Source organism: Myotis yumanensis, unplaced genomic scaffold (genome assembly GCF_028538775.1).
Source record: "Myotis yumanensis isolate MYYU_CA2020_CCGP unplaced genomic scaffold, mMyoYum1.0.hap1 SCAF_10, whole genome shotgun sequence".
Taxonomy (NCBI): domain Eukaryota; kingdom Metazoa; phylum Chordata; class Mammalia; order Chiroptera; family Vespertilionidae; genus Myotis; species Myotis yumanensis.
This window is the reverse complement of record NW_027223761.1, coordinates 27,904,960-27,928,680: the sequence shown is the minus strand read 5'-3', so window position 1 is coordinate 27,928,680 and position 23,721 is coordinate 27,904,960. Positions and strand designations below refer to the sequence as shown.

General features: G+C 42.5%; 1 protein-coding gene across 2 annotated transcripts in view; it reads left to right on the top strand.

The window, feature by feature from the left end:
• Nucleotides 1–23,721, top strand: part of NELL1 (neural EGFL like 1) — a 683,273-nt gene that overhangs the window by 316,764 nt on the left and 342,788 nt on the right. For both annotated transcript variants that reach the window (XM_070428154.1, XM_070428155.1), the window contains exon 13: nt 5,951–6,076. In XM_070428154.1, coding sequence (XP_070284255.1) covers nt 5,951–6,076 — 126 coding nt within the window. The remainder of the gene's footprint in view (nt 1–5,950; nt 6,077–23,721) is intronic.

Sequence of the window (23,721 nt, the reverse complement as noted above, 5' to 3'; positions counted from 1 at the left end):
ATTTCAGGTCTCAAATGGAGCATCCTTTCCATTGAGAATCCTTCTCTGACCCTAAGAAGAGTAGGTCAAATCCCCCTGGTGAAAAGTCTTAACTTCTCAATAGAACTTAGCAAGTTTTGCTCAGTGCTTTACCAGGCTGTGAGGTCCATGATGGCATTTTGTTCATCACTCTTCTGTGGGGCTTAGTAGAGGGCTAATTAATGTTCATGCTCAGTCATAAAGCCAGGCTTAACTTCGAAAAGGAGCAGCTAGTACTGTTGCATTATGTACCCAGAAGGAGGAAAACTGGTATTTGATGAATAACATTAATGCCAGCAACCCCCTTCAATACCTGACTTCTCTTGGTGTTCCCCAACCCTCACAGTGATCTGTTCTTCAGGGCTTCAATAGTCATGTGAAAGACCTTGTAATCAACAATAAGTAAATTTCCTCCAAAATCTTAATGCCAAGCATGCTACTCTATGGCTCCATTTCCCAGTTTTCCAGCTCACACACTCTAGTACCCTCACTGTGATAATTCCTTGCCTCCATCAGGATCCCTGCTGATATTTGGTTCCCCAGGAAGCATCCCATGAAATGGAAAGTGACATACAAGGCAGTTTACCAGGGAGTGCTATAGGGATTCACACCTGTGAAAGAAAGGAGATGGGAAGGGTAGAGGGGTGAGTTAGCTCAATCTATTGAGTACTCTGAACCTGGGGCAGTCCTTTAGAATTATTCATCCTTGAGATAAAGGAGAACCAGTCTTAATTGTAGTTTACCCTCAGGATGGGAGTGTGACTGTGGGTGAGTTATATCTCTAACCAAGGACAATTTTTCTGAAAGGCTAACAGCTGAAGATCATAGGAGACTGTTCTTTAGTTCTGTGGAGATACCTAGGCAGTGCAACACAGAGTCTGCCATAATGTCCAGTCCGTTTCAACTGTCTTCCTCCTTCTTCATGTCTTCACTTCCCCCTTAATAGCTGAGGTTCCTTGGCACCTCATTCACATCACCTCTTTTCTTATACACTCAATTCACTTGTATCTCTTTTTACTCATCATATTTGTCTAAAACCTCATCTCTGGCTATAACCTTCCAATTGCCCTGCACTTGTCCTAACTATCTGAATGAGACTGGTGAAAACATGTAGCCCTGCTGAATGCTCTCGCTTTACATTTATGACTGAAAATCACAAGTAGCTCCTTAGCCATCCTATTACACACCCTAGTAAATTCTCCTTTCCTCATCCCGGAATGACTCTTTAATACCTTCTCCCTTTTCCTTAAGCATACAGTACCTCCTCTCCTTCTCCCAATTCTCAGATGTCACCCCCTCTTTTCATTTCATTGAGAAAATAAAAACAAGCAAAGAAGAATCACTTCACTCCCTACCACCAAATATGCCTCTTCCCTTAGTACTTGCCTTCAAACTTGTAAATATGACTTTCTCCATTTGTGCACTGGAGATCAACTCCTCCTGCCTTGTCTAGAACTTGGCTCCTGCAATGATCTCTCTCTGCTACATCACCATTTTTCTTCACTCATCTACACTAATAAAAGAGAAACATGGTAATTGGTGTACGGCCACTACCCTTCCCATTGGCTAATCAGCGTATCCTTATGCAAATTAACTGTCAGCCAAGATGGCGGCCGGCAGCCATGCACTGAAGCGAGCAGGGAGGTTTGCTTCCTCCAGGGACTGCAGACTCCAACGTTCCCCGCCTCACTTGCCGGCCTCTCAACTGCAACTCTAAGCAACTATTACTATGTTGCAAATAAGAAGCTAAACAAAACCGGCTTTCAGTCAGCCCCGGACCGCAACATTGTATCCATGTTTTCAGCAGCGAGGCCTCAGAGCTAAAGCTGGCCCAGAATAAAAATAAAAAAAAGAAAACAAGGAGCGGTTGGGAGCTTTTAGTCAACTGCCAACGGGAAAACAGCCCTCAGCCCCTCACCCAGACTGGCCAGGCACCCCAGTGGGGACCCCCACCCTGATCCAGGACACCCTTCAGGGCAAACCAGCCAGCCCCTACCCCTGCACCAGGCCTCTATTCTATATAGTAAAAGGGTAATATGCCTCCCGGCACCGGGATCAGTGGAGCAGTGAGGCTCCCGGCACCGGGATCAGCATGACAGGGGGCAGCGCCCAAACCCCCTGATCAGCCCTGCTCTGTGCCTGATGGGGGGGAGCTCCCCAATCCCCCGATTGCCCTGCGGCTCTGTGTTTGACAGGGTGCAGCGCACCAACCCCCCTGATCGGCCCTGCTCTGTGTGTGACAGGGTGCGGCGCCCCAACACCGCCCCCCCCCCATGGGCCCTGCTCTGTGTGTGACAGGGTAGAGCCATAACCTCTCCATCGGCCTTGCCCTGAGTGTGACAGTGGCGGTGCCCCAACCCCCTGATCGGCCCTGTTCTGTGGGTAATAGAGGGTGGCGCCCCAACCCCCCTCCACGGGCCTTGCTCTGTGTGTGACAGTGTAGAGCCATAACCTCCCCATTGGCCCTGCCCTGAGTGTGACAGGGTGCAGCGCCCCAACCCCCTGATCTTCCCTGCTCTGTGTGTGACAGGAGGTGGCGCCCCAGCTCCCCTATCGGCCCTACTCTGTGAGTGACAGGGGGGAGCTCCTCAACCCCCTGATGGGCCCTGCTCTGTGAGTGACAGGGAGCAGCGCCCCAACCCCCTGATTGGCCCTGCTCTGTGAGTGACAGAGGGCAGCACCCCAACCCCCTGATCAGCCCTGCTCTGTGCGTGACAGGGGGCGGTCCCCCAACCTCCCAATCAGTCTACCCTGAAAGTGACTGAGGGTGGCATTGCAACCTCCCGATCCGCCCTGCTCTGTGCATGACGGGGTGGCGCCCCAACTCCCCAATCGGCCCTGCTCTGAGCCTGACCAGGGGCTGCACTTAGGGATTGGGCCTGACCTCTGCCACCCGGGAGCAGGCCTAAGCAAGCAGGTCGTTACCTCCCAAGGGGTCCCAGACTGTGAGAGGGCACAGGCTGGGCTAGGGGACCCCCCCCCCAGTGCACAAATTTTTGTGCACCGGGCCTCTAGTCCTAATATATAAAAATCCAGGGGCTGTCATGACTTAAATGACCGGATGGACAACCGAATAGCAGGCTGGTGGTGGGAGTCAGTCTGGGTCCTGGCCGGCATGGCGGGAGGGAGCTCTGGGCCCTAGCTGGGGCACGGTGGTGAGAGGAAACTATTATTGTAACGGATCTATTATTAAAGCTACCTTTGGAAATACTATATCTATAGATAATATTAAAAATATATCTAAATGTGCAATTCTCTGTCCAAAAAATGAGCACGTTCAAAAATTAAATGAAGAAATTTTGGATATACCCGATGGAGATTTTCACACATATTTGAGTGATGATTCCATTGATTCAATAGATAATACTGAAAAGGAAAATTTTCTCAATGAATTCTTTAATAGTATTACTCCTTTGGGAATGCTGTGTCATAAATTAAAATTGAAAGTGGGTGCAATCATCATGCTACTGAGAAATCTTAATAGTAAATGGGGTCTTTGTAATGGTACTAGATTTATTATCCAAAGATTGCGACCTAACATTATCGAAGCTGAAGTATTAACAGGATCTGCAGAAGGAGAGGTTGTTCTGATTCCAAGAATTGATTTGTCCCCATCTGACACTGGCCTCCCACTTAAATTAATTCGAAGACAGTTTCCCATGATGCCAGCATTTGCGATGACTATTAATAAATCACAAGGACAAACTATAGACAGAGTAAAAATATTCCTACCTGAACCTGTTTTCGCACATGGTCAGTTATATGCTGCTTTCTCTCGAGTTCGAAAGAACGTGTGATGTTAAAGTTAAAGTTGTAAATACTTCATCACAAGGGAAATTAGTCAAGCACTCTGGAAGTGTTTTTACTCTTAATGTGGTATACAGGGAGATATTAAAATAAGTTTAATCAATTTATCAGTCATTGTTTGTATCAGTGTTGCTTTTACATCATGTTTTTGTTGTTTTTATATCATGTCTTTGTGGTTGTTATATCATGTTGTGATTGTTTATTGATACATTTATGTATTATTTTCATATACATTTTACTAATTTTCTTTCAACTCTGACACTTCTATATAGAGAAAGGGAAAATAGCAATATTAAAATATTCCCTATAATTAATTCCCTTTTAATGTGCATGAATCCCGTGCACCAGGCCACTAGTATGGAATAATTTCAAACAGCATACAATCATGCTGTGATCTTTTCCATCTTTGAACAAGACTCTCTCTCATCTCCAAGTCTCCCTATAGCTTCTACTCAACTTTTCTTTATGGGAAAATATCTCAAAAGGTTTGCCTTGTTTTTCTGTCTCTACTCCCTCATATTCCATTTTCTCTTTAATTGACTCCAGTCAAACTTTGCCCCATTCCTTTCCCCAAACTATTCTTATTAAGTCAAGATTAGCAGTGAACTGCTTGCCAAAGGCAATGGTTACTTCTCCCTTTATTTTATTCAACTTCATAGCAGCAATTGACAAAAGTGATCATTATACTTTTCCCGAAACACTTTTCTTCTTGACTTTCATGATATTCACTCCTCTGTGAAGCAAAATGTTTAAGGAACGTCAGGAGCCAACTTGTTAAAGAATTCAAATGCCCTGACTTCCAGAAAGATCTGACTTCCATCTCATGCTCCTGTGTAGTTACTATCCTATCTCAAATATCTTGATGTTATCTTATATAGTTTTTATATTCCTGTTGTTCATTTGTTTTTATTATGCATTGTCTTGGATCACTAGTGGAAGTACATGGTATTGTGCAGATAGAACACTTTGTTCATTGCATGAATTATTTCACTAATTTCTGCTGTTTTGTTCTTATATCATAGTTACAGAAGTCTTGCTGATTCTCCCAGGCCTCAGTTGCCCACAGTATTTATAGGCTGACAGATCTTTAACATTGAATAGAATATATACTTTTACTCTTAAAATAAATAGATTTTAAAATGGGAGTAATGCTATACTTCACTCATGGAACTATATGTGGATTAAATTAGAATATATATATATATATAAAGCAGTAGGTTCCTAATGGACCCATATGACAAGCTGATGAGGATTCTGGGACTCACAGTGGTTACGTGCAAGTCACAGGCTAGTAACTAACAGAACCAGAGCTAGAACTCACATTTTCTATCTTGGGTTCTCATGCTGGGTTTATATCTTTCCCTCTCTCTGGCCATCACACATAAGCAGTATGAGTAAAATGAACATAAAGTAATTTTTGAACACAACCTCCAAAAAAAAACTAAACTCTGTATTTACGTTTTTAGGCTATTTTAATTTTTATCCTGGAGTTTTATGAGAAAGCAGGTGATGCCCTGACCTCCATTATAAAGAAAGATTTTGTTGTTGAATCAGACCATTGTTCTATGGGATAGATCTCCAGGTCAAGAGATGAAAGACATTAATTTGCATGAGACAATAGTTGCTATCTGTATTCACATTGCAACATGAGAGAAAGTGGCTGTACCATCACTTTGTAGCAGATGGATTAAAGCATGTCTTAGTAAGACACACAAGTGGGAGGGGATATATTCCCCTGATCTTGCTGATAACGGCTATACCATGTGCAGTAGATACCTAATAAATATTAATTAGTATCAACTCACTGGACACAGAACTATTTGATTTTGGACATTAAATCAAGCTCTCTTGATGGTGAGAGATGAATAATATTACATTTAGTCTTTATATTTCTTGGGCTTTTAATTGTTGTGTTGCACCCTACATTTTTTGTGAAATACTTTTTGCCCAAGATTGGATCTAATGCTCCAGCTGAATTTGCCTTAAACTTTTGTGTTTAATGCGCCTTGCTTTTTCTCTTGGTTTCAATGAGCATTCACATCTTCTAATTTCATTGGAAGATGATTCCACTCTGGTTTAATAATTCGACTAACAGAATATTGCACCTTTTTTTTTTCTCTTTCAGATATCGATGAGTGTGCAGCTAAGATGCATTACTGTCATGCCAATACCGTGTGTGTCAACCTTCCCGGGTTATATCGCTGTGACTGTGTCCCGGGATACATTCGCGTGGATGACTTCTCTTGTACAGGTGAGCAGACATCAATCAGAAAGGATATATGCACTCCTATGTTCAAAGCAGCACCATTTACAATAACTAAGATTTTGAAACTGCCTAAGTGCCCATCAGCAGATGAGTGGATTAAAAAACTGTGGTACATCTACACATGGAATACTATGCTGCTATAAAAAGGAAGGAACTTTTACCATTTGCAACAGCATGGATGGAACTGGAGACAATTATGCTAAGAGAAATAAGCCAGTTGGAGAAAGATAAATACCACATGATCTCACTCATATGTGGGATATAATGATCAACATAATTTGATGAACAAGAATAGATCCAGAGACAAATGGTAGAGGAGTGGGGGTTAGAGAGCAACCAAAGGACTTGTATGCATGCGTATTACCATAACCAATGGACACAGACACTGGGTCGGTGGGGGCTTGCCCAGGGTGGGAATGGCTGGGGGGCGGGGGGCGTCAGTTCGGGGAAAAGGAGACATATGTAAAACTTTAGATAATATAAAAAGTAACTAAAAAAAAGAAGCTGATTCAACCCTTCTCTGCACCACATCTGTGTTGTTCCATTTAACATCAAGTGTACTAAGTACAATTTTTGCCTAAATTGTCTTTCTCTTGCATTATTTACCCTAACCTTTTGAGAAAAAAAAGTGATAAAAAATTTTACCTGCAAAATTTAATTCCACTCCCTGTATTTCTGCCTGTGGGTGTGAGCATGCATGCATGGGTGCATGGTTTGAAATTGAAGTCCCAGTTGCCTGTAGTAACACGGAGGGGCATAGAGACATCAGTTCTAAAATGTATCAAACTATTTTCCTTCCATCATAATGAAATGTTTTTGCATCTAAGAAAATGAACTTTGTTCCCCCATGGGGAAAGACTAGGATTAAATTTAAAGGAAAAGTAGGAGTACCTGGTGGGCAGGGATTGAGCATATGGGATCAAATCAAGACTTTTGATAGATAACTCATAGTTTCCTCCCTCTTCTCCCAGTATCACTGGGCTGTCAGGACTAAAATGGGAATCCAGGGACTGTGTTGGTGCCTTTGTGACAGTAATGCTGGCTTTGTGGGGCATTTGGTTTAGATTCCAATATACTTTCAATCACATATATGGAGTCATGAACAGTAAATTGGTTAAGGGTGATGGAAGATTTTGAGGCTTTCTTCTCTTGGTCAAATGTCTTTCAATGAGCAATCTGAAAACTATAAGAAAAGGGCCCAGTGAACACAAGATTTTAGTCATGTTGTACCTTTTCCTTATTCTTGCATCTTCCTCTTTATCCTGAAAACATTGGCATATAAAAGCCAGATTCTTCACTGAGAATGGATTGCCACTCCTTTTTTCATATATTTTATTCCGAGTGACCTTTTGGGAAGAATAAAAAGTTGCACAAGTTAGGGAAGCAGCCACACCACTAGTGTGGTTCAGTTGACCTATGAACCAAGAAGGCATGGTTTGATTCCCTGTCAGAGCACATACCCAGGTTGTGGGCTTGATCCCCAGTAGGGGGTGTGCAGGAGGCAGCTGATCAATGATTCTCACTCAGCATTGATGTTTCTCTCTCTCCCTCTCCCTTCTTCTCTGAAATCAATTAAAAAAAAGTATATTTTTTAAAAGTTAGGGAAGTAATGTTTGTTTTTCCAAATACCTTTGCCATAGATTGTTGTATATTTATAAGTTACTGTTCTTTAACTAAGAGGCTGGTTAGCTCATATTGATGGAGGTTTCTAATGGCCACAGAAGGCCAAATCTCATTTATCTTTTACATAATATAACTGAAGTTCCTGGAGGGAGGGAGAAAGGGAGGGAGGGAGGGAGAGAGAGAGAGAGGGAGAGAGAGAGAGAGAGAGAGAGAGAGAGAGAGAGAGAGAGAGAGACTGTATACTAGTAAGCACAACATGCTGAGATCTAAACATTTAAGGGGGCACAAATCTTTTGGACCTGTAAACCAACACAATGTACAAATCTGTGTTGTTATAGATGACTACTCTCTGTTCTTAATAGTAAATCAGTAACTTCACTTACTTTAATCCTAAAACTAGAAGGAACCGTGCATATCCTCCCAAGGCAGCGGCATCATATCCTATAACTCAATAAACCTTAATCCAAGCCCTGCTGTGTGGAAAGCCCTGTGGAAATTACATCAGCATTCCAGCTCTACCCTTGTTTTTTTCTCTGAGGGAGGAAGGTGGGAGCTGCTGCTTGTTGCATGCCTACTAGGACAGGTGCTCTGTCTGGTGGAAAACGGATTATTTTAGGAACTAGCTCCAGAATTACTTTTGGAGAGGAAACTGTACCATCTGGAGTAAAAGGCAAGGGTGTGGGGATCCAAGCATTCCTGTCCCCCCACCTTTAAAAAGAGCAGGCCACTCTGGAGGAAAGTATCTACACACGCATATGCATGCATACACTTTTTTTGTTTTGTTTGTATGTGTATATTTTGTCTGAGAGGGAACAGAACAGTTTGAACACAAGAGAGAAGAGCAAGAGGGTGGAGGAGGAACAGAAGGCTGGGTTCTCTGGAGGATGGAGGGGCAGTGAAGACCGCCCAGTGGAAGGAAAACGGCAAGGACTTTTAAGGGTAGGAATGTGTAATGAGGTCTTTGTATTGTTTTGCTATGTAGTATGCAATGCAAGTCTTCCTCATGACCCTCAAACAGCCAGCAACATCTCCCCAGCCTGAGTAGTAGGTAAGACCCTCCCTCAGTAGAATGCAGGTTAAAGTGGTGAGCAGCAGAAATGGTATACATGTGATAGGCTGTTGAGACCTCAGAGGCAGTGGTAACCATTATAAAGTAACCATTCCTCTTACCTCCCCTGCCCACCTCCCCCGCCCACCCCCCCCCCCCCAATATATACATATACACACATGCATTTCTATCACAACATTCTTCTTCCAGGAACTTCAGAGACCTTGATGAGGGCTTTGGATTTATAAGTCATAGAATTGGGAGTAAGATCTTTTTCTTAAAAAAAACCACAAACTGTTAGATCCCAGATTCCTTTCTACTCACTGCCCCATTTTCTGCTTCTATTCACAGCAAAACTTATTAATTTGCCTGTGGTTATTGTTCTCCTTGACATTTACTCCCCTCATACTCTCCTAAACCCTCTCCTGTAAGGCTACCATATCATCACTCCAGAGACTACATCTGTCAAGGTCATCATCTGTCAAGGTCACTGGGAACTCCATTTTTCCAAGTCTTTTGTGGTCTCTCAGCAGCATTTAGAAGAGCTGACCACACATTCCTCTTTTAAACACATCACTTTCTTGACTTTTGAGACATAATTTCTCCTGAGTTTCCTCCTATCTCACTGGTCACTCCTGCCCAGTATCCTTAGCAATTCCCCCCTGTTGGCATTTTAAAGGTTAGAATGCCGTAAAGCTCTGTCATGGACCCATTCTCTGTCACCTATATATTATTTTTTTCAACTTATCTTTATTGTTGAAAGCATTACAGATGTCCCCTTTGTTTTTTTCTTTTTCCCATTGACCCTCTCCACCCCACACCTGCCCCTCCCAGGCATACTTCACCATACTATTGTCTGTGTCCATGGGCTGTGTATATATGCATATAAGTTCCCCCATTAATATCTACCCACCCACCCTTCCCCCTGAAATTCATCAGTCTTTGCCATGCTTCCATGTCTCTGGATATATTTTGTTCATCAGTTTATTTCATTCATTACATTCTGCATGTGAATGAGATCATGTGATACTTATCTTTCTCTGACTGGCTTATTTTGCTTAGCATCCATGCTGTTGCAAATGGTAAGAGTTCCTCCCATTTTATAGCTGTGCAGTAGTTCACTGTGTAAATGTACTACAGCTTTTAAAAATATATGTATTTTTACTGATTCCAGAGAGGAAGTAACAGTGAGGCAGAAACAGTGATGAGGGAGAATCATCGATTAGCTGCCTCCTGCATGCCCCACACCTGGGATCCAGCCCACAACCCGGGCATATGCCCTGATAGGGAATCTAACCGAGATCTCCTTGTTCATAGGTGGACACTCAACCACTGAGCCACTCTGGCTGGGTGTACCACAGCTTTTTTATCCACTTATCTGCTGATGGGCAATTGGGCTGTTTCCAAATCTTAGCTATTGTAAATTGTGCAGCTATGAACATAGGGCTGTATATATTCTTTCTGATCGGTATTTCTGATTTCTTAGGATATATTCCTAGATGTGGGATCACTAGGTCAAATGAAAGTTCCATATTTAATTTTTTGAGAAACTCCATACTGTTTTCCATAGTGACTGCACCAGTCTGCGTTCCCACCAGGAGTGTACTAGGGTTCCTTTTTCTCCACATCCTTGCCAACATTGTTATTTGTTGATTTGTTGATGACAGCCATTCTGACAGGTGTGAGATGCTATCTCATTGTCATTTTAATTTGCATCTCTCAGATGATCAGTGACTGAGTATTTTTTCTATGTCTCTTGGCCTTCTGTATGTCCACTTTGGAGAAGTGTCTATTTAGGTCCTTTGCTTATTTTGTAATTTGATTGTTTGTCTTCTTATATTCTTTTTAGATGCTTTAATTCTATCCTAGGACTTAATAGCACTTTTGTCAATAACACTTAAATTTCTATCCAGTTGTAATCGTTCTGCTGAGCTTCTGAATCATAGATTCAACTTGACATCTACACATAGCTATTTCATAGGCATTTTATGTTAAACATGTATCAGACAAAACTCTTGATCTTTTTTCTCCCATATCTGCAAATCTCCTCTTCCACTTTTCTCCATCTCAGTGAATAAAAGCACCATCTACCAAGTTTTTGAGCCAAACAGCTAGGCGTTATACTTGATTCCTTTTGTTCTCTTGCTCCTCCACTGTCAGACCACGTAACAGTCTTGTTGACTCTACTCTTCATCACCTATCCTAAGTCAGCCCACTTCTGTCCATATCCTATACCACCAACCTGCTGAGCTGCAGTGGCCACCATCCTGCACTTTCTGCCCCAGTTTTCCTCCATTGTAACTCTCTTCACATAGCAGCTAGAGCAAACTTTTAAAGCAGAAGTTATACAAATCCACTTAAAACTCTCATATACTACTAGTATCCCACTGCACAGAAATTAAATTCATTCTGCTTATTTTGTTATAAAAATCTATATGGTTTTTCTTTTTACCTCTCTGACTTTATCTTGTACCATTTCCATCCCTGTCCATTATGGAGTGGCTACTCTGACTTTTAAGTTTTTCCCCATCCAACAAACTTGTTCTACCCCAGGACCTTTGCATGAGCTTTTTCTCCTTCTTAAAAGATTTTTCCTCTTGATATCTGCTTTTCTTGTCATTCAGATATTAGCCTAAAAGTGATCAGCTCAGAGAGGCTTTCTCTGATTAATATAATTAGACACCCATTTTTCTGTCTTATCACCTGATTTTAATTCTCTGGACAGTACTTATTGCTATCTGAAATTTTATTATTTATATATGATCTTTTAAAAAATTGTGGCTTTCTTTGAGGATGTAAGCTCTGGGAACAGGGCCCTTTTCTCTTTTATTCATTACTCTATCTTGGTTACTCAGAACATAAGCTGGCACAGAGCAGTGCTCAATAATATTTATTAAATGAAGGAATGAATAAAATCACTTGACCTGGGGCTCAATATTCCTTTCTGTAATTTTTTTTATAAAATACTGTTTATATGTGCTATGCCTACTGGTTATTGTAAAAATAAAATTATATACGTGAAAATATTTCCCATGGCACTGATCAGTCAGGATAGAATATTTTGCAGAAATAAACAACCTCAAATATGAGGGACTTAAAAGAAGAAGATTTTATTTCTAGGTCATGCATTATGCCTATCCTTGGTCAATAGGAAGGATGCTGATGCTCTTCATTATTACTTTGGGCTACTACATGCTGAAGTTATCAGTATTGTGAACATTGCTGGCCACCAAGACAGGGAAAAGAGAGCCTGGAGGGTCATGTGTCAGCCAGTCAATGTTCTTACCAGGGAATGATATATGTTCCTTCTACCCATAACTCATTGACTGGAGTCCCCAGTCCCCAACCAACTACAAGGGAGTGAGAAAATGCAGTGGTACCTTGTGCCTAGAAGGGCAGAGAACCAGAAACATTTGGTAAATGGAGCTAAGGAATACAAAGTGACTGACACTGAATATTTTCTCAACAAATTTTGTTTCCTTTGACATGAGGAACTGTTGATTAAAATAATCTTTTTTTTCAACAGAAATTCACAATATGATGGGAAAATTCATCTCAAAAAATAATTATGATATTAAGCACGTTGGACTAAGTACTATGATGGAAGTATAAGCCAAATGCATTAAGAAAATGTGCTTAGTTGGGGTGGTGAGCACACAATACAGATGATATATGGTAGAATGGTATACCTGAAATCTATATCATTTTATTAGCCAATGTCACCCCAATAAGTTCATTAAAATGGTAAACAAAAAAAAAGTTGCTTGATTGCCAGAATGGAGTGTTTGGGCTGTGTTTTACAAGCCAAGAGGAGCTGATGGTGTTTCCCAAGGCACATGAGCATGCGGTGCCTGGAGGATGTTAGGATTTTACAGTTGGGACTATAGATGGGAATGAGGAGACCTTGAAGACAAGCATTCTCCCTGCAGTTATTTCTTTTCTAGACCAGATTCAAGGATCTCCCTTAGACACTTTCATGGTAAGGTAGAACTCTGACATTTACCCTGGGGTCCGGAAAATAAGTCTGTTTGGCTAATTGTGCTCTTGATTTTCTACAATAGAGTAGGCCCCCACCCCTAATCTCTGTCATTTCTTTATCGGCAAAGAAGACTTCTTCCGCTAAGTGGTTATTTGCCTGTGTAATAAATGAGGTGTATAATAGATGTCTGCTGCTGTGTCTTTTCAGTGTTTCATTTCCAGAAGACAATTTACTGGGAGACATTGACAAGCCTGAAGGCACCCTTTGTTCACCCTGAGTTCCTGACACAGCATTTATTATTATTGACATTTCTTATTTCCAAAGATCATTCTCATCTCTGTCCCAGATCAATTATTATCTGCTGCCACCGGTTAGTTGGTTTTCCAAGTATGTCAAGATCATTCTTTCCCCTTTTTTTGGTATGTCACTTAGCCTGACACTAACTTTTTTGAAGTCAATAGTTAGGTTGAAAATTCTATTTGTCCCAAAATTATTGAGCCTAGAATTAAAGAAGGTACATCAGCTTTGGTGATGCATTGATTTATTGAATAATTAATTCATGCATTAATTCACTCATCTACTCATTTATCATTTTATTCTTGTATCCAATGTACAATTATGAGAGTTAGGAAATATGACCACTGAGATTAGTGGGAAATGATCTTGGTAATCAGGGAGTTCAAGGTTCATGACACAACTTCTTCAAATGAGAAAACTCAAATGTTCATTTACCATCAAAACTGTTCTAATGCTTACCAAATCAATCTCTTTTCAAAGTCTAACCCCTGTAGTCCTTGACAGAAAGAATTCCAAAATAGCTCTTTCCCAATTCTGTGCACTGACAATAGCCCTTTTAGAAAAACCCCACCTGAGACAGTGAGTGCCAGGCAAGATGCTGGAGAGGAAAGGCAATGTGTCGAACAGAAAAGCAACTTGAGCTTTTTCCTAGTTAAAAAGTGAAAACAGCCCAGCCAGTGTTGCCTAGTGGTTGAGTGTTGACCTATAGGCCAGAAGGTCAGGGTTTGATTCCCATCAGGGCACATGCCGGATTGTGGGTCTGATCCCCAGTGTGGGGCATGCAGGAGGCAGCCGATCAATGATTCTCTCTCATCATTGATGTTTCTCTTTCCCACTCCCTCTCCTGTCCTCTCTGAAACCAATAAAAATATATTTTTAAAGTTTTTTAAAAAATGGAAAACAATCGTATTTCATGAGATAATAAAGTTCTGAGAGATCACATTGAGGATAATTATCTGGCTCTTAAAAAGTATGTTCTAATGTAATTACTCCCCCTGGGGGCTGGGGATTCCCTGTCATAACCATTTACTTTATATGAGGCTCTGTGCTTTTTGGTAGGAAAGTTTCCCTCAGCCTTTGAAAGGGTGAATCTAAAACATTTGTTCCCAAACTCTGAGCGAGGTTTTGGCCTTGAGATATGCATGTGAGTCTAAATCATGTTCTCTCCCATAATAGATCTCTGAGTTGCTCTTGCTCTGTTATGAATTTGGAAACAGAGGAGTGCCAGAAATCAAGTGTGTGTGTGGGGTCTAATCTCTCCTCTATGCCTTTTGATTTCTGGAATGGTCAACCTACTTGATTTATTGGTCCCCGACTTGCATTTATCTCCATGTAAACTCTCATGTTTAGGCTGTTTGATAAGATGTTATCATTAGGCACTTGGGCAGCTTTCAAGGAGGATACTTGTGATTTACGACAAAAGCACACAGCAGTGAGACAGGTACTTGACAGTAATGGGTAAGCATTCATTTTTATGCCAAAAACTGCCCATGAAGGTAAGAAATAAAGTGAACAAGTGAGATAACAAATACCCCATGTGATTTTTATTACCTTGCTAAAAGGGTTTTTATTTTCTTGATATTAGCATGGGTGAAAGCTGGAAGTAAGTATATGTTTGAAATGCTCTGAGCAAACTTAAAGAGTTAGATATAATCGTCTATTAATTTAATGGTTTAAATTAAATACCTGTAATGAAAAGAGGTTAGGCAACAGTATAAAGACTTAGGAGTAAAAATGAGCTGTTAAAATTTTTAGATGAGTTCTCTGGAAAAGGCTTTCCTCCGAAAGTTGATGAAATACAGAACTCGTTCAAATATGAGATACCTGGTGCTTTCTCATTGAGCAGAGCCATTTAAGATGGAGCTAAAATAGCGCAGTCTCTATTTTGATGGAGCACAGTAGTAAATGAACCACTGAATACCCTTATCTTTCAAACACATAGCATGTAGACTACTTTTATTTTAGTGGAAAATACTATATCAAATGCTTTAGAATGCAAAAATCCTTTTTATTAAGGAGACCAGAAAACATGCATTGATATGTTGGTAAGAAAAGTCAAAATAAGACATGTACCTTCGGATATTTCAAAACCCAACTAGAAGATCCGATGATCGTTATGAGACATTTGTCTTTGGTTTTGATTTCTTTGGCTGGTACATCCTTTTACTTTGTTCCTGATTTTATTTTTTATCATCACCTGAGGATATCTTTATTGATTTGAGAGAGAGAGGAAAGGCGGGGGGGGGGGGGGTAGAGAAAGAGAGAATAGGGGGCAGAGAGAGAGAAGAAAAAGAGAGGGAGAAAGAGAAATCAGTTGCCTCCCATACAATCCCAACCAGGTATCAAACTTGAAACCTACGTATATGCCCTTTTGGTGTATGAAATAATACTCCAAACAACTCAGCCACCTGGCTGGGGCTTGTTCCTCATTTTAGATAGTTGCCTCTGTTACTCTCCTTCCCCTTCAGAGGAGGGAGGTGCCAGTTCCAAAAGCAGGATTCCAAAATCCTAAATCTTTAGGCCAGAGGTTTTCAACCTTCAACTTAGGTTACATTCATTGGGACACAAATGAACAAGCAGCAACAACAAAAGTGGACACCTGAGACCTGTCCCTTGAGATTTGGATTTTCTCTCTGTCTAGGGTTGTAACCTGGCTTCAGTGCTTTTGTTGAAATTTCCAGATGATTTTCATGTGCTCTCAAGGTTTAGAACCACTGCTTTTGTGATCAGAGATGGTTGGAGAATGGAGAGAAAATCAGAGGACAGTCAGAGGGAAGAAGAATGACCCTCTATATTTAGGCTAGAAAAGAATGCCCTGGTGCCCGGCTGGCATGGCTCAGTGGTTGAGTGTCAACCTATGAACCAGGAAATCACGGTTTGTTTCCCGGTCAGGGCACAAGCCCCACATTGGGTTTCGAACTCAATCCCCAATGTGAGGTGTGCAGGAGGCAGCCAATCAATGATTCTCTCTCATCATTGATGTTTCTATCCCTCTTTCCCTCTCCCTTCCTTTCTGAAATCAATAAAAATATATTTGAAAGAAACAAAGAAAAAAGGATGCCCTGGTACTTACTGATGGTGGATACACAGGTCAGGAGGGACTGCAAGCAGAGACTGGGATGTGTCCAGGAGGAAGGGTCCTGCCTCTGAGTCTACCCTGTAGGATGTGTAGGTCTATGGAGAGAGAAAGCCGGTGGGATGCCCGTGCAGGTGAGGCCTCATGGGGAGAGCCCTAATCTCCCATTGGGACATGACTGCTGTGAAGCCTCCAAGCCTAAAGGTAACTGGGACAATTCCATGCTGACCTGTGTGTTTCTTGGGCCAAGGACCAGAGACTGCTCTCTCTGTGCCAGTGTCTTGTCATTTGGGATCCTCTGCAGCCATGACATAGCCTGATGGAAGCAGGGTGTCCTGCAAATGACATCTTGTGGATTATCCGCAACCTTAGGATATTTTCTCATTAAAGAGGCTAGTTTTTTAAAAATATATTTTTATTGATTTCAGAGAGGAAGAGAGAGAGAGAGAGAAAGAAAGAGAGAGAGAGAGAGAGAAGAGAGAAACATTAATGATGAGAGATAATCATTGATTGGCTGCCTCCTACACTCACCCCACTGGGGATCGAGCCTACAACTTGGGCATGTGCCCTTGACTGGAATCGAACCCAGGACCCTTCATTTTGCAAGCTAATGCTCTATCCACTGAGCCAAACCAGCTAGGGTGAGACTACTTATATTTTTAAACCCAAGCAGGTGGTTATATTAAAAATATGGCATTGATTGGAGGAGGCAGACATCATCCCTGCTTTTCAGTGTGAGGGGCCAATTTTTGTTTCAGCCAGAGTGTGTGGTACTAAAGGCTAAGTCACAGCTGCCCAGGCTGAGTGGCTTACAATGAGGGGGAGGCAAGCGAATGAAGACACACCCTGTGATGCTTTGCTTGGCCTTAAGCTCCCTCCTTTTTTAAAAACAAGTTGGAGTAGTTCACAACTTTGGAACTAAGCCCAGGAGGGAGTCCAGAGAGCAGTGCCCCTAGTCCTCTATCTATTTTCAGGATTTAGAAAACCGACGAGTCATAAAATACTACAAACATATTATGCTTGCCTCTCAAAGCGACTGAAGTTTTGAATTTATTCCACTACTCTTTGAATATGATATATTCCATCTCTTCTTTCATCTCTTATTTCCTCTTGGCTCTACTCTTGGGTGTGTTAATCTAGCTTTCCCCCTGGAATCTTATTTCCTTTACCTTTTACATTAGCTTTATTTATGTGTGTGCATTTTTCCTGATGACAAAAACCCACAGTGTTGAGTTAAATAGGAGGGTAAAAAATTCCATAAAACAGAAAATGAGAGGTGTTGGCAAGGCTGGGGAGAAATTGGAACCTTTGTCCACTATCAGTGGGACTGTAAAATGGTGTAGCTGTTTGCAAAACCAGTTTGGCATTTCCTCAAAAAGTTAAAAATAGATTAAAAGTCACATGATCCAGCAGTTTTACTTCTGGATGTGTGTCCATAATAATTTAAAACAGAGCCTTGAAGAGGTGTTTGAATATCCATGTTGATAATGGCATTATTTTACAATAGCTAAAATATGGAAGCAACCAAAGTGTCCCTTGACAGATCAATGTGTTATATACATGCAATGGAATGTTATTCAGCCTTAAAAAGGAAGGGAATTCTGACACATGCCACAACATGGATGAACCACAGAGAACATTATACTAAGTGATATAAGGCAATCACAAAAAGACAAATACTGTGTGATTCTATTTATATGTGATACCCAGGGTAGTTCAATTCATAGAGACAAAAAGTGGAATGGTGTTTGCCACAGATGTGGGGAGGGGAATTACTGTTTAATTAATTGTTTCAGTTTTACAAGATGAAAAGAGTTCTGGTGATGATTTCACAACAATATGAATGTGGGTAATACCACTGAACTTGAAATGGTTAAGATGGTTAAGTTTATGTTATTTACTACCACAATAAAAAAATTGGGGAAAAATAATCATCAGGAAAAGATCTCTTCCTGTTAGTAAGCCAAATCCTATCTAATAAAAGAGAAAGATGCAAATTGACCATGGCCCCGAACGCTTCCCATTGGCTAATCAGGGAGATATGTAAATTAACTGCCAACCAAGATGGTGGCCAGCAGCCAGGCACTGAAGAGAACAGGAGGCTTGCTTGCTCCAGTGATGGAGGAAGCCAAGGTTCCCCACCTGCTGCTGCTGGCCTCTGAGCTGCAACTCTAAGAAACATTGTTGGAAATATAGAAGGTAAACATTCCCCAGAAACCTGCTTTCAGCCAGCCGGGCTTCAGCCAGCAGGACCGCAACAGTGTTTCAATTATAGAACCTAAACAAACCCAATACCTGCTTTCAGCAGCAGAGGTCTCATAGCTGGAGCTGAGCCTCAGAGCTAAAACTGGCTCTCAGCTCCAGTGATAGCCGTAGAAGGTAAATAAATCCCAGAATAAAAAAAAAAAAAAAAGAGAAAGGAGAGGTTGGGAGCCTCAGTTGCCTGCCAGCCTGAAAAAGGCCATCATCCCCTCACCCAGACTGGCCAGGCACCCCAGTGGGGACCCCCACCCTGAAGCAACAAGATGGCGGCTAATTTGCATACTGAAGGCAGGTGGCAGCAGGAAAGGCTGTCTGCGGTCCGGGACCCAGATCTGTGACCCTGCCAGGCGGGGAGCACTACTTGAGGCTGTCCACGGGACCAAGAAATGGATCTGTGACCCTGCCAGGCGGGGGGCAGCGCTTGAGACTGTCTGCGGTCCTGGGACCCGGATCCGTTACCCTTCCCCGTGGGGTGGCAGCTCGCACAGGGGCGGATCAGCTGGGGTTGGGCAGGGCAGGATGCCTGGCTTCAGCCCAGCCCCAGTCACTCTGGGCAGGTGAGCAGTGCAGAGAGCCTCTGGACAGGGGAGGCAGGTCGGTGGGGGGAGGCAGGCCGGTGGAGGGCGGCCTGTACTCCCCACATGGCGGTGGTGACAGCTGTGAGTGCGCCAAGCAGAGCCTGCAGGCTGAGCTGAAGTAGCACCTGCAGGCCATAAGTGCCCAGGAGTGGCTGCGCAAGATCCGCCTCCTGGCCCAGAAGGTGCAGGATCGCAGGGACAGCCACCGTGGCGGGCCAGACTGATGTCCTCATGGCCGCACCATCGGGGTTTGCAGATCTGCAAAGCCAGAGGCTTCTGGTGTGCACATCCCCCCTGGCATGCGAATATCCCCCAGCACACTGTCACCCTCCCGCACCTGCAACAGTTGCAAACCAAGGCGTGCACAAGTTACCCCCGCCTCTCCACTGCACTTCCATCAACCCGGCATGCTTAACACCCCCACAGGATGTGCACACATCCCCTCTGATGCGCTCAAGTCCTTTGGAGAGTGTCTGGGTGTTCTGGGTGCTGAGAGTGGGCGCCTGTGACATGACAGTGAGAGGGCGGAGTGGTGATGCCCTGTTCCCACGGAGGCCAGTGCAGCTACGAGATCACCTCTGGGGGGTTAATGCAGGTGCTGAGGCAGGAGCAGGTGCAGACAGACACACGTGTTGGGCGCGGGCGGCCCTCGCTGAGGTGCCTTTGGTCAGTGTTCAAGATCGAGAACCCAGAGGCAGAGAGGAATTTTGTCCTCTCAGTGAAACAGTGGGATAGTCGGGGTGACTGTAGAGAAGGAATGTGCACTTTGGGTGCCAGCACCCATGAGCGAAGGCTGCCCTGACTGAGCCTTGCTTGCTTGGGGCCTAGCGCACTCCTGCCAGGCAGCGGGTGACAGGACGTGCTTTTCTGAATTAATGAGAGAAAACTTTGATTCTCCTGCTGCCCACGAAGTTGGAAAGTGAAGTGGGGAGACATGTGGGGAATGAGCGAGGTTCCCTGTCTGGGGGTTCCAAATCTGCTGTTGGTTTCTTTCACCACTGACTAGAGATATACAGGGTATCCCCCCAAAATGTATACACACTTTGAATACCTACTAATTCCAATGGTTTTAAGCATAAGAAAGAAAAAACAATGGAGCTGTTATCTGTTAAAAGTGTGGGCACAAACAGGTAGTTGGACATTCCCTGAGGGGTCTCAGATTGGAGAGGGTGAAGGCCAGACTGAGGGGCTTCTCCCCCCCCCCACCCCAGTGCACGAATTTTGTGCACTGGGCTACTAGTATAGAAATAATTTACAGTTTTCCTTGCTTCCTACCACATATTGGCATCAACTTATATGATAGCTCTGGTAGTGATTTATCCCTTCATTATTTTATTGATTCACTCATTAAACAAATAACAGATTGATGAATCTAAGCATCAGGTATTAGGTATTATTCTAGATGTCAGCAATACATCAGTGAATAAAACAGACAAAACTTTGCTATCATTGGAGCTTATGTTTTAGTTGAGGGGAGTCAACAGTAGAAAGTGTGCCAGAATGTAGGAACTATGGAAAGCAATAGAGTGAGGGAAGGGAAATGGGTGAAATTTTATCTGGGGGTCTGGAAAGATCTCACTGATAAGGGATATATAAGTGAAAACAGGAGAGGAGCGAAGGAGCAAGTCCTGCTAGTTCTAAAATAAGTACTCTAGGCTGTAGGAACAGGAAATGGACAGACTAGCCATCTACTGAATGACTCAGAAATAGATAATGAGTTTACTAAATGAATGAACTCTGACCTTTCCTTCTCTACCTAGTGTCTCTAGTTTATTCTGGTGGAATAAATGATATGGGTCTCATGGCCATCATATGCATCAGAGACTTCTTTCACACAGTCTGAGTCATGGCTGTCTTGCTACGAGTTAGAGATGATAGAAGTTAAGCTATGGGATACATGGTATGTGATTATATTTTCCTTTAAATGGAAAGGAAAGCTTTAATGGCCTCAGCCATTACTGGGACAATACCCCTTTACAAAGAAGAACAGAGTTCAGGAAGGGGTACTTGGAACATAGCATGTAGGAAATTCAGCACCCAAGTCCCATTATGGTTAACAAGGCCTCCACGTTTAATTTTACAGGGAAATGTGACAACTGGAGAGTCAGGGCTAAACAATATCCCTCAGCAACCAGGGACCTGAAAGAGCCTTGCTTTTTCCTTTATTTTTACATCTGTGGTTTTCCATTTTCCCTGCTATTGATAAATAATTCAGAAAAGAAAAGAATGCTCCAGCCCTGGCTTTGAATGCAGAGGACAAATACATTATGCCCTTGGTCTCCAAACACCCACAGGCTTTTGGCAAGAAGGTCAGTATTTTGTATTTTGTGGGCAGCATGTCTTCTGGGCTTTGTGATCAGTTGGCTTTGTTCTTTTAGCTAGAAGAAAGGTGAGGACTGGGTGTATGAGATGCACAGAACTAAGGCTGTCACATTGTCATAGTCTCTAAGTGGCTTGCTCAGCAAGATATTATAGATAGACTGGTGGACTTGGGTAGGCTGTGCAGGTTGGCTCAGAGAAATGGTTATTTGAGAACCCCTGGTGACATCAGGTGATTGTCTTGCAACCCAAGCAGACATGGTCTATAGTACCACCCTGAGCATCGAGGAACCAGTGCATGCTGGCAGGGGAGGAGGGATGCCAGGTTGGAATTTTCCTCCTGCAGCTAGGATGTGCACACTCACCCAACTACAGTACCTATTTATTCACTTCTGAAAGACATCTCTAATACAAAATAAAGTCCAAAGCTGGCTTCTGTGGATGATTAATTGTTTGGATGATTTATGTTTAGAAACAATGGTACTATCCATATATTAAGCACATAATTTGGGTCAACATTCACAATAAATGCTCATTATTGGTTTGCCAAAGGGAATTTAGTAGAGAGAAAGAATTTGATATGGGTTACTAGAGACTTATTTTAATCCAGACTAACAGACTACATGCCCGTGGATAAGTCATTTTATTTCTTTGAGCTTCAGTTTGATCTTCTGCAACAGGAGAATATTAGATTATAAATATACCTTCAGAGGGCCCATTAAACTCTTACCTCTTTGAAGCTGAGAATCATCACCTTTCATCTCTTTATCTGCAGTGCCTGCCATGATAGGCACCAATTTTTATTTTCTTCTTCTTCTTCTTCTTCTTTTTTTTTTTTTTTGCTTAAATTTATGTCTATAATCATGTGGAACATTGCAATTGCCATTTTGTTTGATTTGTAAAACTTTATTTTAAAGGTGCCTTTTAGTTTTATATTTAAAACTTTTTTTTTTTTTTTTTTTTTTTTTAAATATATTTTATTGATTTTTTACAGAGAGGAAGGGAGAGAGATAGAGAGTTAGAAACATCGATGAGAGAGAAACATCGATCAGCTGCCTCCTGCACATCTCCTACTGGAGATGTGCCCGCAACCCAGGTACATGCCCTTGACCGGAATCGAACCTGGGACCTTTCAGTCCGCAAGCCGACGCTCTATCCACTGAGCCAAACCGGTTTCGGCTATATTTAAAACTTTTTAACAGATGGTTTCAAACAATGTGTGACCATCATACCAACATACTCCTTTGCTAGTGTTTGCTGCACTGAATATTTCATGTAACTTCTGCATATTGACTTGGGCCATATGATGTTTTATTAACCACTATTGACTTGTGACCTGGAGTTAGCATACAAGTGATGGAAGAGCCTTCCTTTGCCATCAGGGGATTTCTGGGAAGGAACGCTAGAGAGACAGGTTCAGCGTGGACAGCTGGTCTCCCCTTTGAAGTTCTTTCATGCCTGGTTTTGTAAATACTTTTGAATGCTTGTTGGCAAATGTCACCCCTCTGATAGTCACTCTGCTTTTTGTTTAAACAGATGCCAAAAAAGCCAAAGCAGCAAGGCAAGGCTTGTGGTGTAGTGATAGTGGGTGCCCATGGTGCCTTTCCTCTGGGAGTGGCTTGGTGGGTTGGGGAGAGGAGGTGAAAAGAGGTGATGGAGGATCATGAACAGAGTAGAAGCGAAATATCAGAAGACCTACATTCAAGTCTCAGATTTGACTGTTGCTGGTTTTATAACTTTGGACAAAATGCTCTACATAAGTGTCCCCTTTCTACTTTGGTGCAGTGAGGATGGCAGACTCTGTCTTAAGGTCTCTGAAAATCTATGATTCTAAGTGCTGTGAGTGATCAAGAGGGCCAGAGGCGAGGCAGTGCTTCAGGCTGTGATGGCCAAAGAAAGCTTCTTTGAATTTGGAGCTTTGGAGCTGCCAAATGGGATTTTATTATTGGTCCTGTGATGAGAGACTTCTCTGGGTATGTTAACTTCATTGGCCATGAGAACCCTTGAAAGTGAAGCGAGAAGGCGAGTTAGGTGGGCCTATCTTTAGGTGCATATTTTTATCTGCAAATTAACATGGACCAACTGATACCCTGGAACATGATTCAGTCTGATTGGTGTGCCCTACTCTTACAGAGGAGAGAGGAATAGGCCTGGAGTAAAGAAAGCAATGAAATTTGCTCCCTCCTTATAAGGTGAATTCACTCATAAGTGCATAGAAATACAGAACTGAATTACATTCGAGGTAGGGATTGAGTCATTCTGATGCAAAGTACAGAGAAAGATGCATCAGGCCAGTGTTCTTGGGGAGAACTCCAGGTAGAGGCCTTGGGTGGGGAGGAGGAAGAAGCATCCTTAAAAGTGACAATAAAGCCTGACCAGTGTGGCTCAATGGTTGAATGTCTACCCATGAACCAGGAGGTCATGCAGGGTTTGAATCCTGGTCAGGGC